Consider the following 20,256-nt stretch of genomic DNA (forward strand, 5'->3'; position numbering starts at 1 on the left):
TCTCCATTCCTAAGTTCTCCACGAATCCATTTTTTTAGGTGTAACATGTAATTTTTGTCAAAATTACTAATTTCTTTTTCAGAAAAACTCTACATCCATGTAATTTTTTCATTCAACCTATCCAAGTAACTTCAATCAGATGCACCTCCCTAACCCCCTTACTCATTTGTTATACATGCGCTTCATATAACGTAAACCTTGTTCTCTTCTCGCGTTTTCGTTCTTCTTCTTCTTCTCTATTTGCGTTCTTCTTTTTCTTCTTCTTCTTCTTCTTCTTCTTCTTCTTCTTCTTCTTCTTCAATCTAATAAAATTCGTCGTTCTCCTCTGTTCGTGTTTTTCTTCTCTACTCGCATTTTTCATTATTGATCTGCATTGAATTCAACGTAATAAGCTCTGTCATTCTTCTTCTTCTTCGTTTTCTTCTTCGATCTACATTTTTGAATAGAAGCAATCAATGATTCAACTTCAAATCAGTTGAATGGGGTTATTTCATTGAGACAGCTAGAAAATGATTGCTGCATGCTATCACAATAATCTTAAACACTGAACAAAGTAAAAGGAGGCCACCGAACCGAACAACATTCATTTGGTGAATCAAAATCACAAAGGCCACCGAACCGAACAATATTCATGTGGTGAATAAATGGTGATCAACTTTCAATCAACAAAAATAGTATTTCTCCTCCTCTTCCTCCTCCTCATCCTTCTTCTTTCAAATTCGCGCACGTAGGTTTTTCTTCTGCTTCTTCTTCTTCGCGCCTGCAGATTCTTCTTCTTCTCCTTCTTCTTTCGTTATAATCATCACCAACAACACCAACATTTTGCTCGATTAAGTGGAGTTACTCATTTTGATTCACTTGATTGTTAAGGTATTTAGTTGAGTCCTTGTGCATGCAGAAATATATTTTCTTACTGATTGAATGTTTATCACGTTTTATTCAGCACATGATTGGTGTTCGGTTCAATGGTGTTGGTCATTTCAGTTCACATGATTGTTATGTGTTCAGTTGACTTGTTTGCATGGAAAAATGTTATTCTTGATGATTGAATGTTTATGACGTTTTATTCAGCACATGAATGTTGCTCGATTCAGTGGAGTTGCTCATTTTGATTTACTTGATTGTTAGTGTGCTCAATTGAGTCCTTGTGCAGGTAGAAATATTTTTCTTGATGATTAAATATTTATGACGTTTTATTCAGCACATGAATGATACTCGGTTCAATGGAGTTGGCCATTTTGGTTCATTTCTGTTCTGCACAATTTAAAACTCTTTCTCCTCACCTTCTACTGCTTCTTCACCAGGAAGAGAAAGAGAAAAAGACAAAAAAAATACAACAGCAGTAACAACAAAAGAATGAAGATAAGGAAAAAACACGTGAAGAAGAAGGAACGCGAAAAAGAAGGAGGAGAATGAGGAGGAGGATGAGGAAGGCGAATCTTTGTTGCTGTTTTCGTTCATTTCTGCTTGTTCCTTGCCAAATCTTCTTGCGATTCTTCTCCAATAGTGGTTTTCGCAAAGAACGTGACTGAAGTTTGAGTGATTTTGAGAGAGATTCGAAGAGAAGGAGCGGTTTCGTGTTGACGAAGAAGTAACGTTTTTTCATAATGAGCGCGAAGTAACGAAGGCTTTTCGAGTGCATGTTTTCACTCGTCATTAATGTGCGTTACTCTATTTGGACTTGGGCCAACTTGGTTACATAGTTACATGGATGTGTAGCGCGCCCGTTTCTTTTTATGTTATAGGTTTGATAGATTTTAAGTTTTATCGCTTATTTGAATTTAACGAAGTTACCTAGATTTACTTGTTTGTCTATGATAAATCGAGATAAATATCACCAAAGATCCATATATGTTTTATTTTTAATTTTATTTTGCTATTGTAAAAAATAGAGATAAGTACTATTTTTGTCCCTAAAGTTTAGGGTCAAAATCAAATTCGTTCCTAATTTTATTTTGGATTTAAAATCGTCTCCAACGTTTTCATTTGGTATTAAAATTGTTCTTTCTACTTTTTTTCGAACAAAAGTATCCTTTTCTAACCCCACCTTTCACCATCACCACCATTTTTATTACCACCAACTATTCCTCTTCTTATATCTACTCATTTTAATCCATCAACAACAACAACACAATAAAAATTCACACTACTCCTCCTCCTCTTCCTCCAACTCCTCCTCTTCTTCTTCTTAATTGGACCACCCTCTAAACCTACTCCTCTTTTTTCCTCCTGAGCATCTGTGCCCTAATTTGGGTGCTCTTCAAAAGGGTGTCATTATTGTGTTGTTGTTGCTGTTGTTGCTATTGTTGCATATGTTGAAAGGGAAAACCACAGCAGAGATCTGCCGTCAAGGATTCCTCCGCCGCCGTCGAGATTGACAGCCGCCCTCGCCTTCCCATGCCTCACCCTCACCTCGTCTTGCCGCACCCTCGCCTCGCCTCGCCATTGAAGGACATCCTCTTTGCCATTGTCACCCTCCTAATGGCACCGTTACCGCCGTCACCATTTACCTTGTCAGCAGTCGACGATCTTCTCCGGCGACAGTAGTGGCGGAGCAAACCGGCGACCTTGCTATCTCTACTTAAATCTGGATCTCGTTTGTCGTTCTCTATAATTGATTAAGTTTTTCATTTTTTTCAAAAAAATCTGAATGCTTTGTTGTTGTTGTTGTTGTTGTTGTTGTTGTTGTATTTGAAGGATTTGATATTACATTTAAAACAAAAATTTTTGAAGCATTGGAGATGGTGCTGAACATTAAGGCTGAGCTTTTCTGCTTCTCTGTTAGCATTTGTAGGGACTTTTCTTGTTCCAAATCTCCTTTTCCTTCATTTTTCGGTGATAATTTCCAAGAGCAACAGTGGCGGTGATTTCGATAGTGGTGGCCACAATTTTGAGCTTTCTCCCTCTCGCTCTCTCGTTCTCTGGCTTCCGCCCTCTTCCCGACAGTCTCACTATCTTCTTAATCTCTTTAAAATAAATGAGGTTGTTGATATTGTTCTTGAATTTGAATGATATGTCGTTGATGATGAATTTTTAAATTTGAATGTTATGTTGTTGATGATGAATTTGTGTTGCTATTGTTGATAGATTAAAATGAATAGATATGAGAAAAGGAATAGTTGGTGGTAATAAAGGTGGTGGTAGTGGTGAGCAGTGGGGTTAAGGAAGAGTATTTTTGTCTGAAAAAATTTAAAAGGACAATTTTAATATAAATGAAATGTTGGGGATAATTTTAAATCCAAAATAAGATTAGAGACGAATTTAATTTTGACCATAAACCTTAGGGACCAAAATAGTACTTATCCTTAAAATATAAGTAATTTGCTTTGTTGAGTACATTATCCGTTCGCTTTTGTTACAGATTAAAATAGGCACTTGACTCGAAGCCAAAGCAGAATTCAGCTAGTATTCCGAAAGGTTCTTATATCTTATGTTATGTATCTAGTGTTCCGAAAGGTTCTTATGTCTTGTGTTATGTTAGGAGGATTTAAAATTTTTTATCTCATGTTCTATATTTTGCTTTTTTTGTTGTATTGATAATCTCTTATTCAAATTGAAAAATAATGTCTTACTCATGAAGTTTGCATAATTTTATATTTTGTTTGATATGTATAGGAAATAACTTCATAATTTTGTTTTTAAAATTCAGGAAATAAAAAATCTTTCAACATAAAAAATTCTTAAATTGCTTTATGCAGTCTAATGAATATTCTCATGCACTAAATAATCATGGCTACTTCAACTGCAATTCAAGTTTAATTTATACTTAAAATATCATTTTTATTTGCATATTGTTAAATGATCAATTATAGTATATGTTTCTATTGTTAGTCTAATTATTTTATTTTAAGTTTAATAGAACTTTAGTCTATTCATCATTAAAGGGCTCTTCACTCTTATCTAGTGTTTATTTCATTTTCATTTTATCTTTGTCTTTAGTTACTACTTACTAGTTGTTATACTAATAAGCGAGAGAAATCCTGAATAATATTGGGGATAATAAATAGTCAAACCAAAATTTAAACTTAGCAATTTGTAAAACTTGATAATAGACCATGTTTTGGTTGTAGAAAAGTTGCATTATTGGCGTTAACATTCTCTTCGATATTTTCAGATGTAGTATCACTATAAGCAAAACATACTAATTACATAATTAACTTAGAGATTTAAAGCAAAGTTCTTAGTCTTAAATGTGAATGAGTTAGTGGTCATGATTTGAAATTAACTACTTAATAAAAAAAATGCTAGTAAACTTTGACAGCAGGTAATTTTTTTTTTTAACTTTAGTGAAACTCTAAACTTAATTGTTGTAGGTATTTTATTAATAATGTTATATTTAAGTTTCTTTTTAAATTATGCATATTTATATCCATTGTCAAGATATGCTAATGCCAACATCAATGTCATATCCTCTGTAGTGAATTCCAAAATTTTTCAAGTAGTTGAGTCTGAGCAAGGTGATACTAAGGCAAAAAGAAATGATATTTAATATGAAAAATCTGAACTAAGGCCTCCTCAATTTCAGTATCAACTTCATTCGAATGAACCTGATGCACTAATATCATCTACTTGTATAAAAATATAAGGAATAGTGGTATACAAGCATTAAAGTTGTCTAACTTTAACTAATGCATAATTATGCATTGAATCTTTGACTTGTAATGAAATTATATCAATTAAAAATTTTATAGGTATTTTTTTAAGATATTTTGTTTTATTTTATTAATTTTAGTTTTGAATTACATAATTTTAGTTCAAAATTATAGAATTTGTGCAGAATTATATAATTTTATTAATTAAGAGTAGACTTATATAATTTTACTGCAAAATTATAGAATTTGTACAAAAAGTGCCCAATTAACTATGTACAGAATCACAGAATTAGTGCAAAGATGTAGAATTTAACTTACTAAGTGCAAAATTATAAAATGTGTGTAGAATTTTATTAACTAAGGCAGAATTACACAATTTTAATCCAAAGTTATAGATTTTATATAAAATTGCAGAAGTGCAGAATTTTGTAGTTTAATTATAGAATTGCACAGTAAAACTAAAACCAAACCTGTAGCATAATGAAAGTGCATAATTTAGGTACGATTTTGCGTAAACACTATTAAAATAAAAATAAAACTGCAAAAATCAAGTGCAGGATTATATAAATATAATTAAAATAAAAGTAAAATAGCAAAATTCAAGTGCATGATTTTATAAATACAACTAAAATCAAAGTAGAATCACTTCATAAAGTTAGAATTATCTAAAAAAATTTATATTCTTTCTGGATTAGGATTTCTACATTTAGTACAATTATGGCCACTCTCATCACATCGGCTACATTGTAAATACGCATGATGACATGTCATCATATCATGTTTTTCTATGCTTTTTCATAGAAGAAATTGATGATTTGTACTTAAATATTGAATACTTTTGTACTTAATTGGTATATTTCTTTGATCTTTTAATTTTATAAATCATGTAGAAAATAAGAAGAAAAAGAAGCAAAGAAGCACAAAATAAGTTAAAAAGGAGAAAAAAAATAGCTTTGGGGCACACTTTAAAGTTGGAGCACACTTTGGAACCTTAGGCTACGCTTTTAAAAGCGTGGCTCATGGCCAAATCAAGGAAACAAGGGGGAGTGCTGCGCTCTTGGGGAGAGCTGAGCATTATCGTGCAACAAAATTCAGCTTGGAAGCAAAAATTTTCGCTAAGATAAGCTTGGACGCTCACAGCATGACCATGCCTCCTTCAACGGACCATAACTTGAGCTACATATGTCCGATTGATGTGCTTCTAGTTGCGTTGCAAAAAGCTGACATTCAGAGCTTTCTAACGATATATGGCAATCCATATTTGGCATGAAATTAAGACACGAGTGAAAAGCATCTTTAAGAACCAAAAACAAGCAAAAATAAACCAAAGTGGCTTCACCAGGATTCGAAGAGGGAGCCTCACTCCAAAGCAAATGAGCATTCACTTGGAGAGCACAGCGCTCTCTTGGAGAGCATTATCGTGCTTTACCAAGAAAAAATTGAGGAACACAGCATGGAGAAGTGCTCCCACCAAGGTTCGAACTTGGAATCACACTAAAGACAAAGGGGATGCTGCGCTCTCCACATGAACTGAGCGCTATAATGAGTGACACGGCCAGGGAGCTTGGTGTGCAAGACTTGGCAAGGCTTGGATGCTGCGCTCTTGGTGAGAGCTGAGCATTGCCCTGGGAGCAACACCCATGGGCCAAAATTCAATTAAAATTCCCTTTGAACTCAATTCTTCACCAATTGAACCAAGGCCATCCAAGACCCATTCTTCCTCAAATTCAAAGTAAGCTAAGCCCATTTTCATCACTCAAAGGCACAAGGATCAATTAGATTAGGATTTTTATTTTAAATGTAATTTGTTTTAATTTTCGTCTCACTTTCACTTTGTAAAGCCTATATAAGGCATCATTTTCATCTTTGTGAGAAGAGCGCCATTAGGGAAGGCTGGCTCTGTTAGAGCATTAAGAGTAGGGTAGAATAGAGAATTCTCTTTGAAACACTTTTACTTTTTATGCAATTGTCAATTTGGTTTATGAAGTTTGAGTTTCTGAATCTTCTCTTCTGCAATTTCCTTTTGCTGCAAGTTTACAATTCAATTTACATTGAGCTTGATTTTGATCTTTGGTTCCCATTACTTTCTGTTCTCATTGCTTTCATTTTATATTTCTTGCAATTTAACTCTTCTACAATTATTCTGCATTTTACATTTTTGTTCATGATCTGATTTACTCTTCCTGCAAGTTTAAATTTCCTGCAATTGCTCTAAGCTTTGATCTACTGCCTTCTTTACTTTCTAGCGCCCAGCCCCCCTTTACATTCACTGCAATTTACATTTTTTGTCATTTAAGTTTTTGCAATTTACATTTCTTGCACTTTAAGATTTTGCTCATTTACTTTCTGCAACTTTAAATTCTTGTCAATTTACTTTCTGTTGGCTACATTTCATCCAATTCCACTTCAATGTTAGCTTGACTAAACTAATCACCCACTAAAGTTGCTTGATCCATCAATCCCTGTGGGATCGACCCCACTCTAAGTGAGTTTTACTACTTGATGCGACCCGGTGCACTTGCCGGTTAGATTTGTGTGTTTGGAATTCGTTTTTCCACAAAAACACCATCAAGTTTTTGGCGCTGTTGCCGGGGATTGATTTGATCAACAATGATTAAGTGGGTGAGAAGTCTAGATTAAGCATTTTTTTTGTTTTTGTTCTCTGTTTGAAATTGAAACCAAGGTGTTTGTGTTTTTGCCTCACTAAGCAAATCTCATTTGAGACATGATTTCAATTCTATTTGGTGTTGTGTTTTACAAAATTCAAATAGAGTTCAACTCATCTTGTGATTAAGCAAATTTTCTGGGATATCACCCACCATCACCAATTGACTATTCTAATGGTGGCTGGGAATATCACCAAGAATTTACAAATTTTGAGCACTCCAATCCATGGAGATTTGCTTCAGAACCACAAGATGAGCAAGAGAATCATATGGGATATTTCTCTCCACCATAAAATGATTCATATCAGTATCCTCATGGTGGTTGGGAGTATCACCAAGAATTAAAAGAATATGAACATTTTCCAGAGCCACAAAGTGACTCATACTGTGATGACAGTTACACAAACCATGGCTGGAAAGGGAATTTCAGTGATTCACTTGATTGTGCTGTCAATACATACATGGAAGATTGTTCCCTGTGGCCACAAAATGATCCACACTCTGAGGAATTCCACAATTCTTCAAGTTGTGATTGGGAGGGTCAAAACCAGAGAGCATTCAATGTGTCATACTCCACTTATCAAGAGCCATCATCACTTGAGCAAACCTTTAATTCCTTCATGCTAAATTGTCAAACCCCACCTCCTGATTTCTCATGTGAAAATTCTTCATCACTTGATTATGCCTCAACACACAGTTTTCTCCACGATCCATACCAACCACAAAATTCATTCCACAATTCACAAAATTCATTCAATGACATCACTGCAACACATCCATGCCCACAAAATTTCTCTCAACTTTCATCATTTTTAGCTAGTTTTTTTTTCAATTGCAAAATCTCTAGTTGTTTTCTTTTAATAAATAAACACTTTCTAAAAGGATTTCCTAATAATATAATAATAAAAAGGGTGGCATTGTGCTAAAAAGGGAAGGAATAAGGCAAACCTCCACCTGGACAGAAAGATCCTATGAAGCTTCACTGTTCCCTGGGATTGGCTTTGGGCTGATTCACCGATCCTCAAAAAAAGAAATAAGCAAAGTTCCGTCGTTAAGTCAAAAATGGGAAATTCATGGAAAGTTAGAATCACTACCGCGTAATAGTGCACCTACATTTGAGCTAGTAACTGAGGATCCCCTTCAAAAGTCCAGAGAGTTATTGAAAAGACAAGAACAACTCCTGGAGGAACAAGAACAATCCTGGAAAAGACAAGAAATTCTCCTCCAAAAGATGAATGAGCATTTGGAGAACATAGGAAAACACTCAGAACCATTAAGCAAGGAAGATGAAGACCAATTAATGGATGTGAAGGAGGAAGTGGAAGAGCAAGAAAAAGAGGCCCCTGTGTCAAGCAAAATGATAATGAAGAATGAGGAGAAGGAGACATTTGAACATGAAACTTCACTCCCAAAATACTTAATGGAAGATCAAACAGAAGAAGGGGAGGAAACCAATCAAGGGGATTCACGCTCAATTAAGGCTGGGGATTATATGGATGAAGGGCTCACTAAACCATCAATTCAAGAAGCTTTTGAAGAAGAAAACACTCCAAAAATCACACAGCAACCATGTCTTGACATCCAAGAAGTGAAGGCAACTAACAAAAGCACCAAGAAGAGGATTGTGACCAAGATACCAAGGACAACATTCAAGAGAAGGTCAACTGCAAACAATCCTTCCCCTGATCATGCAAGTAAGCTCAATCAAGCCATATACAAAAGGAGGTTTGCTGAGAGGAAACCAAGAAAAGGGATAATAGCTGAAACTTCTGCCCCTTGAGGTCCTTCCTCTTAACAAATTGGAAGAAGAGGAAGAAAGTGAATAACAACATGTCAAGCTAATGACACTAAAAGAGCGCTTGTTGGGAGGCAACCCAACCTTGGGTAACATTTTACTTCTTTGTCTAATTCATTTTCTCTGTCTGTTAAGCTTAAATTCAATAAATTGGCATATGGTTACATTCTAAGTTTGGTGTTGCCATGCAACACTTGGTTTTCAATTCCTTTGGGAGGTTGCATCAATTCTATACGGAAGTGACACACTAAGATTCTAAGTTTGGTGTGCAACTTATTTCTATGCAATTTATTCAACAACACCACTTGTCTGCATAATCATAATGCCTCTGCAATTTTATCTTTTCTTTTGGTTTGAGACTTTGCTATTCTGCTCACTTTAGTTATTTCTTTGTTTTTAATGCTTTCATTTATTTGCTTCTTGATTGTTTTTGTTAAATACCTCACCAAGAAATTTTTACTCATGATAGATCCTTGGCTCGGTGATTGTATTTACCATATAATAGTCCCTTGTGTTTAGTTTTAGTGCAAATAAATTGACATATTGTTGAATTCTAAGTTTGGTGTTGCTATGCAACAAAATTTGGTTCCAATGTTTACTAGATACTTGTATCAATTCCAAGTGAAAGTATCACACTAAGTTTGGTGTGCCACTTATCTTTTATGCAATGTATCATGCACACCCTCTTATTTTTGCAACCATAATGTCTCTATTTCTCTATGCCTTCATATCTTTAATTTTGCTTGCTTAGAGCACATGTATCACTAACACTTCATTGTGTAAGACACTCATGATCTATCTTAGCCCCATAGCCACGGTTCTAATAGTTGCTTGAGGATGAGTAAGCATTCTGAGTTTGGTATGGGAAGAAGGAGAATGGGAGGAAAATGACAACAATACAGAAGATGAACTACAAGGTTGTAAAGTTCCTTTTCCTCTCATTTGTTTCTAGCACTTTAAATTGCATGATTGTCTTATTATCTTCTCTGTATGCATGTGTGTATGAATAAGCATAGTTTGATTTCTAAATGGTAACATGTTGCTGTAACATTATGACTACCAACTTGAGTTTTGTGAATTCAAAAGCAATAAAGCATCATGATCATAAACAAACAAGGAATTAAAGAAGAACTTAGCATGTGCATACAAGTATTGGAAAGCTAGTATGATTGATTATTGCTCAATTGCATTAGACTTTATTTAATTGAAGTTTTCATCTAGTACATTTTGTGAAATCTTTCAAAATCATGAAAACCTTGAAGAAGCAAATGCAAGTTAAATTAAGAAAAGCAAAAGGGAAAGAATGAGAAAGCTGAAGGCTCTGAGTACCAATGGCAATTTATTTGTTAAGTACTTGTGGTGTTTATGTATCAAGCCAAATGCTTAAAAACAAAACACTTAGAAGTCAAGGGTAGGCTCAAGTGCAAAAGCACTCCCTCAAAGCTCAAGGTTCTGAGCATCAATGATTAGAGAGTCGAGAAAAGAAATAAATGAGCTTAATGAAGTCCTCTAATTCAAATGCTTGTGGTGCTTATGTATCAAGTGGTAATACTTGAAAATAAAGCATTTGGAATTGTAGCTTTGTTATTAACTCATGGGACAAAGTACCCAAAAGGAGAAGCTAATAAGAAAATCAAAAGCTTGTTTCAAGGAAGAATTATAAGGAAAAGATTTCATAAATTGAGCTAGATAGAAGCATCAATCAATTACGTTTCTTTTGTGATTGTAGCATGCATAGAAAACTAGCCTACCATGAACATTGAGTTGCTATTCTTCTTACCTTGGATTGTCAATCTTTATTGCATGATTCTTTTCTTGCTTGGGGGCAAGCAAGGTTTAAGTTTGGTGTTGTGATGACATGTCATCATGTCATGTTTTTCTATGCTTTTTCATACAAGAAATTGATGATTTGTGCTTAAATATTGAATGCTTTTGTACTTAATTGGTATATTTCTTTGATCTTTTAATTTTATAAATCATGTAGAAAATAAGAAGAAAAAGAAGCAAAGAAGCACAAAATAAGTTAAAAAGGAGAAAAAAAGAGCTTTGGGGCACACTTTAAAGTTGGAACACACTTTGGAGCCTTAGGCCACACTTTTAAAGCGTGGCCCATGGCCAAATCAAGGAAACAAGGAGGAGTGCTGCGCTCTTGGGGAGAGCCGAGCATTATCGTGCAACAAAATTTAGCTTGGAAGCAAAAATTTTTGCTAAGATAAGTTTGGACGCTCACAGCATGACCATGCCTCCTTCAAAGGACCATAACTTGAGCTACATATGTCCGATTGATGTGCTTCTAGTTGCGTTGGAAAGCTGACATTCAGAGCTTTCCAAAAATATATGGCAATCTATATTTAGCATGAAATTATGGCACGAGTGAAAGGTATTTTTAAGAACCAAAAACAAGCAAAAATAAACCAAAGTGGCTTCACCAGGATTCGAAGAGGGAGCCTCACTCCAAAGCAAAGGAGCGCTCTCTTGGAGAGCATTATCATGCTTTACCAAGAAAAAATTGAGGAACACAGCATGGAGAAGTGCTCCCACCAAGGTTCGAACTTGGAATCACACTAAAGACAAAGGGGATGCTGCGTTTTCCCCATGAACTGAGCGCTACAATGAGTGACACGGCCAGGGAGCTTGGTGCGCAAGACTTGGCAAGGCTTGGATGCTGCGCTCTTGGTGAGAGCTGAGCATTGCCCTGGGAGCAACACCCATGGGCCAAAATTCAATTAAAATTCCCTTTGAACTCAATTCTTCACCAATTGAACCAAGGCCATCCAAGACCCATTCTTTCTCAAATCCAAAGCAAGCTAAGCCCATTATCATCACTCAAAGGCACAAGGATCAATTAGATTAGGATTTTTATTTTAAATGTAATTTGTTTTAATTTTCTTCTCACTTTCACTTTGTAAAGCCTATATAAGGCATCATTTTTATCTTTGTGAGAAGAGCTCCATTAGGGAAGGCTGGCTCTGTTAGAACATTAGGAGTAGGGTAGAATAAAGAATTCTCTTTGAAATACTTTTACTTTTTATGCAATTGTCAATTTGGTTTATGAAGTTTGAGTTTCTGAATCTTCTCTTCTGCAATTTCCTTTTGCTGCAAGTTTACAATTCAATTTACATTGAGCTTGATTTTGATCTTTGGTTCCCATTGCTTTCTGTTCTCATTGCTTCCATTTTACATTTCTTGCAATTTAACTCTTCTACAATTATTCTGCATTTTACATTTTTGTTCATGATCTGATTTACTCTTCCTGCAAGTTTAAATTTCCTGCAATTGCTCTAAGCTTTGATCTACTGCTTTCTTTACTTTCTAGCACCCAGCCCCCCTTTACATTCACTGCAATTTACATTTCTTGTCATTTAAGTTTTTGCAATTTACATTTCTTGCATTTTAAGATTTTGCTCATTTACTTTCTGCAACTTTAAATTCTTGTCAATTTACTTTCTGTTGGCTACATTTCATCCAATTCCACTTCAATGTTAGCTTGACTAAACAAATCACCCACTAAAGTTGCTTGATCCATCAATCCCTGTGGGATCGACCTCACTCTAAGTGAGTTTTACTACTTGATGCGACCCGGTGCACTTGCCGGTTAGATTTGTGTGTTTGGAATTCGTTTTTCCACAAAAACACCATCAACGCACATCTTGAAATTGTGACTCTTGGCGCTCTTGCATGGTCTCTCTGGAGGACGAGTTGTTGTAGGCGACATAAGAAAAATATTATCTCCCAATCTGTGAGAGTTAAGTTGTTGACATCATGCATATCATGAGTTTCAACTGGAATCACACTGTTCACATAAATCTTTTCTTGCGAGCTTTTCAGATTGGACTCTTCCACGCAGGTATTGATATTACTATGTAATAATTTGGTTGCAGCACAAGCATGTGGATATGAAATTCCAATCATTTGCCATTCAAGACATGTATACATTTTTTACATATTAGATTCACACACACATCAACCGCTAACCCTCTAACCATAACGTTATGATTTCTATATCGCATTACTTTAAGAAACTCACCTCTAGCTATATGCTCTATCAATATTTTATTAATCTTTGGCCCAACCTCATTCTTCCATTTAGCCATCTCTAATTTTGCGGTGTATAACATATTTGCAAGTTTGTCTATATATTCAGTTATTAAAACACAAATACTGTGAGTCCTCTCTTTTTTATCCATGAGTTAAATAATTAAGCAACATTAATAATTATTAGATCCCATTGCCGATGAGAGAATTGAGACTTTGACCATTTATTAATATCTCATTTTTTCTCTAGCCAATTTGCAAGCTCTGGTGAAAATGCATGAAATTGTTCCATAGCTTTTGTAAACTCTGTATCAAAACGAGTATAGCAAACTATATCTAGTAACTTTTTTGCATCTTCTTTCACTTCATTGTGTATTTTCTTTTGTAACTTTTTAAACTATGCATATAATTTTTTTTTTCACGTCTTGATAACAATATGTATATCTATCCTTGTCATACACTTGCTCCATAGCTGTAATAAATTAATAATTGATTGATGCCTGTTAGATACTAATATAATTGGTTTTGACCCAGGTAATTCTTTTAAATTAGATAGAAACTAAAGTCAATTCTCATTATTTTCGGAACTAACAATTGCATATGCAATAAAAAATAAGTTATTATTGTTATCACAGAAAGAGGCAGCTAGAAAAGTCCCTTTGTAGGGACAACTTAAGTGGCAATTGGCAACCATCAATGAATAATATAGGCCTTACTCTATAAAAATACCGAGTCAATTGTTTGTGGATCAGTTTCCACTAAAGAATTATATATTCAAGGAATTAGCATATATAAATTTTTAGGTACACCATTAGTTTTAATTAATATTTTTTTGCAGTCCAAACTTGGTGATATGTTAGTGAAAACACATATGATTTGAAAATGTCATTTTTTATGTCATTAGGCAACTTATCAAAAGTTAATCTTAACTTCGATAATAATAAAAGACACCAAATTAGATCCGAGAGAGTGATTACTCTCTAACACATCTTGAACTGAGTGCTTATAATTCTTGGTAAAATGTGTCACTACGGACTTTTATAATAATTTTCCCAAATACAAATGATAAATATATACATGCACGAATTAATTTTTATATTAGTTTCTTTTTAGTGATATAAGTGGAAAATAAAGTGATTAAATGCAAGCCTGTATGAATTAGCATCTCGCAAGTCATGAAAATTTGACATTACATATTGTTGGTGTTGAGATGCTCTAATAGCAACAAGGGTCCTTTGATCTGTTTTGTGCTCTGTTGCTCTTGCTACTCTGCTTCAGGTGACCAACGAGAAAGCTACACTATGACACGCGTCCTACATGCTTGCTGCGAGTAGTTGTCCCCCACTCTCAAACTTTGTATAAAACCAGCTTCATGCATTTTATTTTGAAGTGTGTATATTGTAGTGAGTTAGTGAGTTTGTGAAGCATTGTTATTGTAGTACTGAGTTAATGAGTTTGTGAGAGTGACGATTGTGAGAGTGAGAATGAAATACTAAGTTGTAAGAGTTATATATATTTTATTTGTGATAGAGTTAAAGGTGTGTAAAGTTTGAGTGCTTGAAGTCTGGTTAAAAAAATTATATCTTTTTATTTTGTCTTTAATAAAAAATTGTATAGATATAATTCTACTAAAAGAACGTATTGTTGCGCATCTAAACAATTCTTAATATGTGGTTACTATTTTAGCTCCTAATATTTATGCTAAATTCTAATTTTATTCTTAACATTTGAAATATCTTATTTTTATCTCAAACGTTTTATTTTGTCCTATTTTGCTTGTGTGGTTAATAACACTATTATGAAGCTGGCTTGGAAATTAGTCCAAGACATAGATTCTCTTTGGGTAAGAGTAATGTGCAGCAAGTATAATTGCGGTGTTAATCTTTATCCCGATTATGAAGAAATATATTTCTTGTTCAAAATGTTTACAAAGACATTTCTCAAGTGTGGCAAAAATTTAAAAGAAATCTAGTTTGGAGATTTTGGTATGGAGATACCATCAAATTTTGAAAAGACCACTGGATCCCAATTGTCTATAATTTAATGATTTTGCTTAGAGCGATATAACTAAAGACATACTTGATGAAAGAATTTGTGATTATATTGCTGAAAATGAATAGGATTTGGAGTGCATTAAGGACTGATGACTCATTTTTCACTGTCTTAAAGACCTCAGAACCAAGTTTAGAGAAGGATATAATTGTGTGACTCCCGAACTCTAATGGTTTATTATTTATCAAATCAACTTATAGTCTTTACTTAAACCCCGTAAAAAATGATAAGACCGAACTTTAAGATTTGGAGGTTTGAAATACCCCTAAAAATTTAGAGTTTTTGATAGTCGGGTACTAAGAAGGCATTGCTGACTAATGAATTTCACTTTAGAAGACATATGCTTTCGAATAATTTGTGCAATATTTATGAAGCTTCATCTGAGTCTTTACTCCATATTTTTCGTGATGGTAGAATTGCACATAGGATATAGAAGAGCATAGACGGAAGCTGAGTTTAGATAGCTTTTTCACCTTTATCCCTAGTCTCTTAGTTATTGGTGAGCTTATCTTCTTAGTCTCACATCAAAAGGTTCGATCTTGTGGCTCTTTCTTTTTTATAGCACTATGTATTAGTTTTGTGAGAATAGATTCATTTTTCAAAGATATAGAGCTCTTGATGAATGTAAGATTCATGAACTAACTCTCCATTAGCCAAAGACTACCACCTAACCTAAATTGAGTTGTTTCAAATAAGGATGGTGAATAATTTCTTAGAGAAACAGGTGTATTGGTTGTCTCAAACTCATCCATTAAACTTAATTCGGATAGTTTTGTGATGAAGGACAGAAAGACGACATGTTGAGAAATCTTTAGAGATCATGAAAGAAAATTTTTAGAAACTTATAGTACTAACTTAGGTATTTGTATTGTGACATTTGTTAAACGAGTTAATAGTCAATTTCGTCCCTGAAAGTGTCCTCGATCTCCATTTTCGTTCCGAAAGTCAAAATTAATAAAAAACATCCTTGAAAGATACCCGTGTTGATCGCGTTTGTCCTTCCATCTTCTCGGTTGATGAGATGGAAAATGGCCGCTTATGTGGCCCGTTAACTGCCAAGTTGGCCAACGTCAGGCTGTAGAATGTTGTTACTGACAAGATAAGTTTTGTTTAAGCAATCAAATTAGTCCTTCAAGTTTATAAACCCTAATCCCAATTCGAACGATAAATACATCGAGGTGATCACTTTCGGTGGTAGTAGAGGTAAGTAGGAGGAGTAATCTCTGGCTGGCTGCGTGGATGGAGAGAGGAGATGGTGGTTGTGGTGGCGGTTTGTCACATGCATCGCACGACAGTCATGGATCCAGTGTTTCGATGCGAAGGAGGAGGGTGAATGCTCATGATGTATCATGTTTCTGTGGGCTGAAGACTATGATTAAGAAATCTGGGACAGCGGAGAATCCGAATAGATTGTTCCATGCATGTCCAAGGTACCGGGTGAGTGATGGTAAAGGAAGTTAAAGCTTTTTCATGTTCTTATATGCTGTTGGGTGTTCTCTGATTTTTTGTTTACTCCCATCTGAAATTGCAGAAGGGCAGTCACTGCAATTATTTTAAGTGGGTTGATGATGATGAATTTGAAGCAGTGGGTGTGTGTGGTACAAAAAAAGATGCAGGAGCTGATATGGAGGTTGAAGGTGAGTATGATGAATGGAGGGTGAAGGTGGCATGGAAGTTTGGCACTTTGGAAGCTGAAGTTAGAGCTTTGAAACTGCTAATGATTTTGTTGTTTGTAGTAGTTGTGATACTTTGTTGTTTCTTATGTACTTCTAAATGAACCCAGTTATCCTCTATGAACATGTAATGATGTATTGAAATGGTTGATTTGAATGGGAGTAGTTATTTGAAGTTGGAAGCAATTTTCTGTCAAATGTGGATAATTTTATAAAATTTGACAATTAATTCTGTGTTTGCATGAATTATGTTGAGGCATAAACAAAATGAAGATAGTAAGTAATCTTAATCTTAATAGTAAATTGTGATTGATGGCTAATTGTCACATTGTCTTAATAGAGAAATAGCAGAACAAAGTCATAAGGTTCTTAACTGACAAATACATTATCCATAGACTAAATTACCACACACAAAAGCAACAAATAGAATGTTGTTTCATACACAAAATGAGTCAACAACTATACATTCCTAACAAATCAAACTTTGTCATCAGTCTTCCTTGGAGCCTTGAAGCCTGGAGTAGGCACAAAGATCATGAATTTTTCTAGCCGCTTAGCAGTTCCAGAACTTGTCCCCTTAATGGTCTCAGCAGAAACAGCCGCAGATCCAGTTGCAACATGCCTAGGGGAGGACGTTAACCTTGCTTTTCTTTTGATCACTTGCAACTTAGGTGGCCTACCAATCAATTGATCCTGTATGATCCAATACCAAATGAGTTTCTGACATGATTAGGCTACATTCAAATTTTTTTAGGAGTAATAATAGATGATATTACCTTTAGGGGCTCCTGGGTTGGTGGGATGCATTCCGAGTCACTGCTGTCACTCTCTGAGTCAGCTTGAGTGGGTAATGGAAGTGAAGGCATAGGTGCCTCAGCTTCTGTACCAATATCAGTATCAGTAGGGGCAGCATTTACTTCGGGTTCAGCACCTTCTGGAGCAGGGGTAACAACTGCCAATTGTAGCTGCATCTGCTTGGCATGTTCCTCAGCATCCACAACATTTTTCTTTACGCACCCTCTTTTGTTGTGTCCAACCTCACCGTAGTACATGCACCGAATTGGGTTGTATTTTCTTCTCATTTTTGTCTTTGACCCACTCGGTTGTTTTTCTTTGTCCCTTCTTCACTTCTTTGTTGGCCTCCTAGGTTTAGGCTTCACTAGGGGTGGGACTGGTGCTGGATGTGGCGTTTTTTCCCATAGATCTTGCCCCTTAATCGGATTGACATTAAAACAATAGGTACGCTTATAGGCTTCCATCTTTAACCACTCATGGCAATATTCTTCAGGTCTCTTGTCATTCTTATCTTGTATTGCCGATATTGCATGCATACATGGCATTCCTTTGAAGCCAAACAAATTCATAGAGTAAAGATACTATCATGAGTGAAGACATTGTTAATTAAGTAAGGGAAGAAAGTTGTTACCTGTAAGTTGCCAAAACCTGCAGGTGCATGTGTGCTTGCCCAGGTCAACCACCATATTCGTCGGCCAGCCATGCACTTCGTACAACTCCTCTTTTTCATCACCAGACTACTGAGGAGTCCAATGGCAGGACAGCACTGTCATAGCTTCCAATCTACTTTGCTGAACAGGAGGGAGAATTCCTTGATAGTTCTGCAATTTCTTTCTGTTATCAACCATACTCTTCATGATGATTCTCCTAACTTCCTCAACCAGGGTCAGGATAGGCTTACTCTTTTTGTGTTTGATCTTTGCATTGAATGACTCACATGCATTGTTGCATATGTTATCCATTTTCGGAACCTCACTGAAATGCGCCTTCGTCCATGCTTCTTTTGGCCATTTATCAAAATACTGCCAAGCTTTTTCGTTGATCAACTTAACTCTTTTTATATTTCATGTTTTTTTGAGGTTAGATCTAACGATGAATATGAATTTCGCTTATGCGAAAATCGAAATTGAGTAAAAAATAATTGTGATTTTGTATCTACAAGATTCAATTCATTTTCATTTTTCGGATTTCTTTTGTCTTTGCCATCCAAAACAGATGCAGCAGATTCAAGAGTTGAAATCTTTATCATATAGTTAGAGAAGTAAATTTTTGTACACATCAATTAATCTTACGTAGATATAATTTATAATATAATTCTTATATATTTCTTTTTATGTTGTATTTTTCTTAGTTCTTTTGAGATTCAATTGGAAACTATATTTCTTAAAATAGTAGTCGTATAATTTAAGATTTTTTTAACGTTTCTGTCCCGTTGATTATAAAAATAAAATTTTATATTTAAATAAATATGCAAATAAATTTATTACATGAATTGAATAAATATAATTATTTTATTATATAATAATCAAAATATATTTTGTTTCTGTTTTTCAAAAATGTTGGCTGAGTTGCCAAAATGTATTAAGGCGAATGTGTTTTCAGGTGAGGACTGAGGTTACCTAACCCTTCACACCCTCGAAAAGTCCGCCAACCCCCGCCCTATCACTAACCCCATCCCCCCAAACAAAACAAAACTGAAACCCAACCCCCAAAGTCACTGCTACTTGATTAGTAGTTAATTACAATTAGTATTGGTATTAACAATTAAGAATCCCATTTATACAGAACCTAAACCATCCTACTACCACATTCCCCATTCGCCAACCCCTCTCCTTCTCTGTAACTGATGGAAGCATCGGCAGCGTTGTCGCGCATCGGGCTTGCGGGCCTGGCGGTGATGGGCCAAAACCTGGCTCTGAACATAGCGGAGAAAGGCTTCCCAATCTCCGTGTACAACCGCACAACCTCCAAGGTCGACGAGACCGTAGATCGGGCCCGCCAAGAGGGCTCTCTCCCTCTCACCGGTCAATACAACCCCCGCGACTTCGTCCTCTCACTCCAACGGCCCAGATCCGTCATCATCCTCGTCAAGGCCGGCGCCCCCGTTGACCAGACCATCGCCGCTCTCTCCGACCACATGGAGCCTGGCGATACCATCATCGACGGCGGCAACGAGTGGTACGAGAACACCGAGCGCCGCATCCACCAGGCCTCCGAGAAGGGACTCCTCTACCTTGGCATGGGAGTCTCGGGCGGCGAGGAGGGCGCCCGTAACGGTCCTTCCCTCATGCCCGGCGGCTCTCTCCAGGCCTACAACAACATCCAGGATATTCTCTCCAAGGTGGCCGCTCAGGTCGAGGACGGCCCCTGCGTCACCTACATCGGCGAGGGAGGTTCTGGAAACTTCGTGAAGATGGTCCACAACGGAATTGAATACGGAGACATGCAGTTAATCTCTGAAGCCTACGATGTTCTCAAGCATGTTGGTGGTTTGAACAATTCTGAGCTCGCTGATATTTTCGCGGAGTGGAACCGTGGGGAGCTTGAGAGTTTCCTCATTGAGATCACCGCTGATATCTTCAAGGTGAAGGATGAGGAAGGTGGTGATGGTTTCTTGGTGGATAAGATTCTTGATAAGACCGGCATGA

At 35.9% G+C, this 20,256-nt stretch overlaps 2 protein-coding genes across 2 annotated transcripts in view; both read left to right on the forward strand.

The window, feature by feature from the left end:
* Positions 1-16,379: 16,379 nt before the first annotated feature.
* On the forward strand, positions 16,380-16,917 carry LOC107483656 (uncharacterized). The gene is made up of 2 exons (XM_016104264.3): positions 16,380-16,577; positions 16,672-16,917. Exons 1-2 carry the CDS (start codon positions 16,380-16,382, stop codon positions 16,915-16,917), a joined length of 444 nt encoding a protein of 147 aa, XP_015959750.1.
* A 2,343-nt stretch (positions 16,918-19,260) lies between these two features.
* Positions 19,261-20,256, forward strand: part of LOC107483686 (6-phosphogluconate dehydrogenase, decarboxylating 3, chloroplastic) — a 1,832-nt gene continuing 836 nt past the window's right edge. Inside the window, 1 exon segment of the mRNA XM_016104288.3 lies at positions 19,261-20,256. This exon segment is cut by the window's right edge and continues 10 nt beyond it. Coding sequence (XP_015959774.2) covers positions 19,455-20,256 — 802 coding nt within the window. The 5' untranslated portion in view covers positions 19,261-19,454.

This window comes from Arachis duranensis, chromosome 4 (genome assembly GCF_000817695.3).
Source record: "Arachis duranensis cultivar V14167 chromosome 4, aradu.V14167.gnm2.J7QH, whole genome shotgun sequence".
NCBI lineage: Eukaryota > Viridiplantae > Streptophyta > Magnoliopsida > Fabales > Fabaceae > Arachis > Arachis duranensis.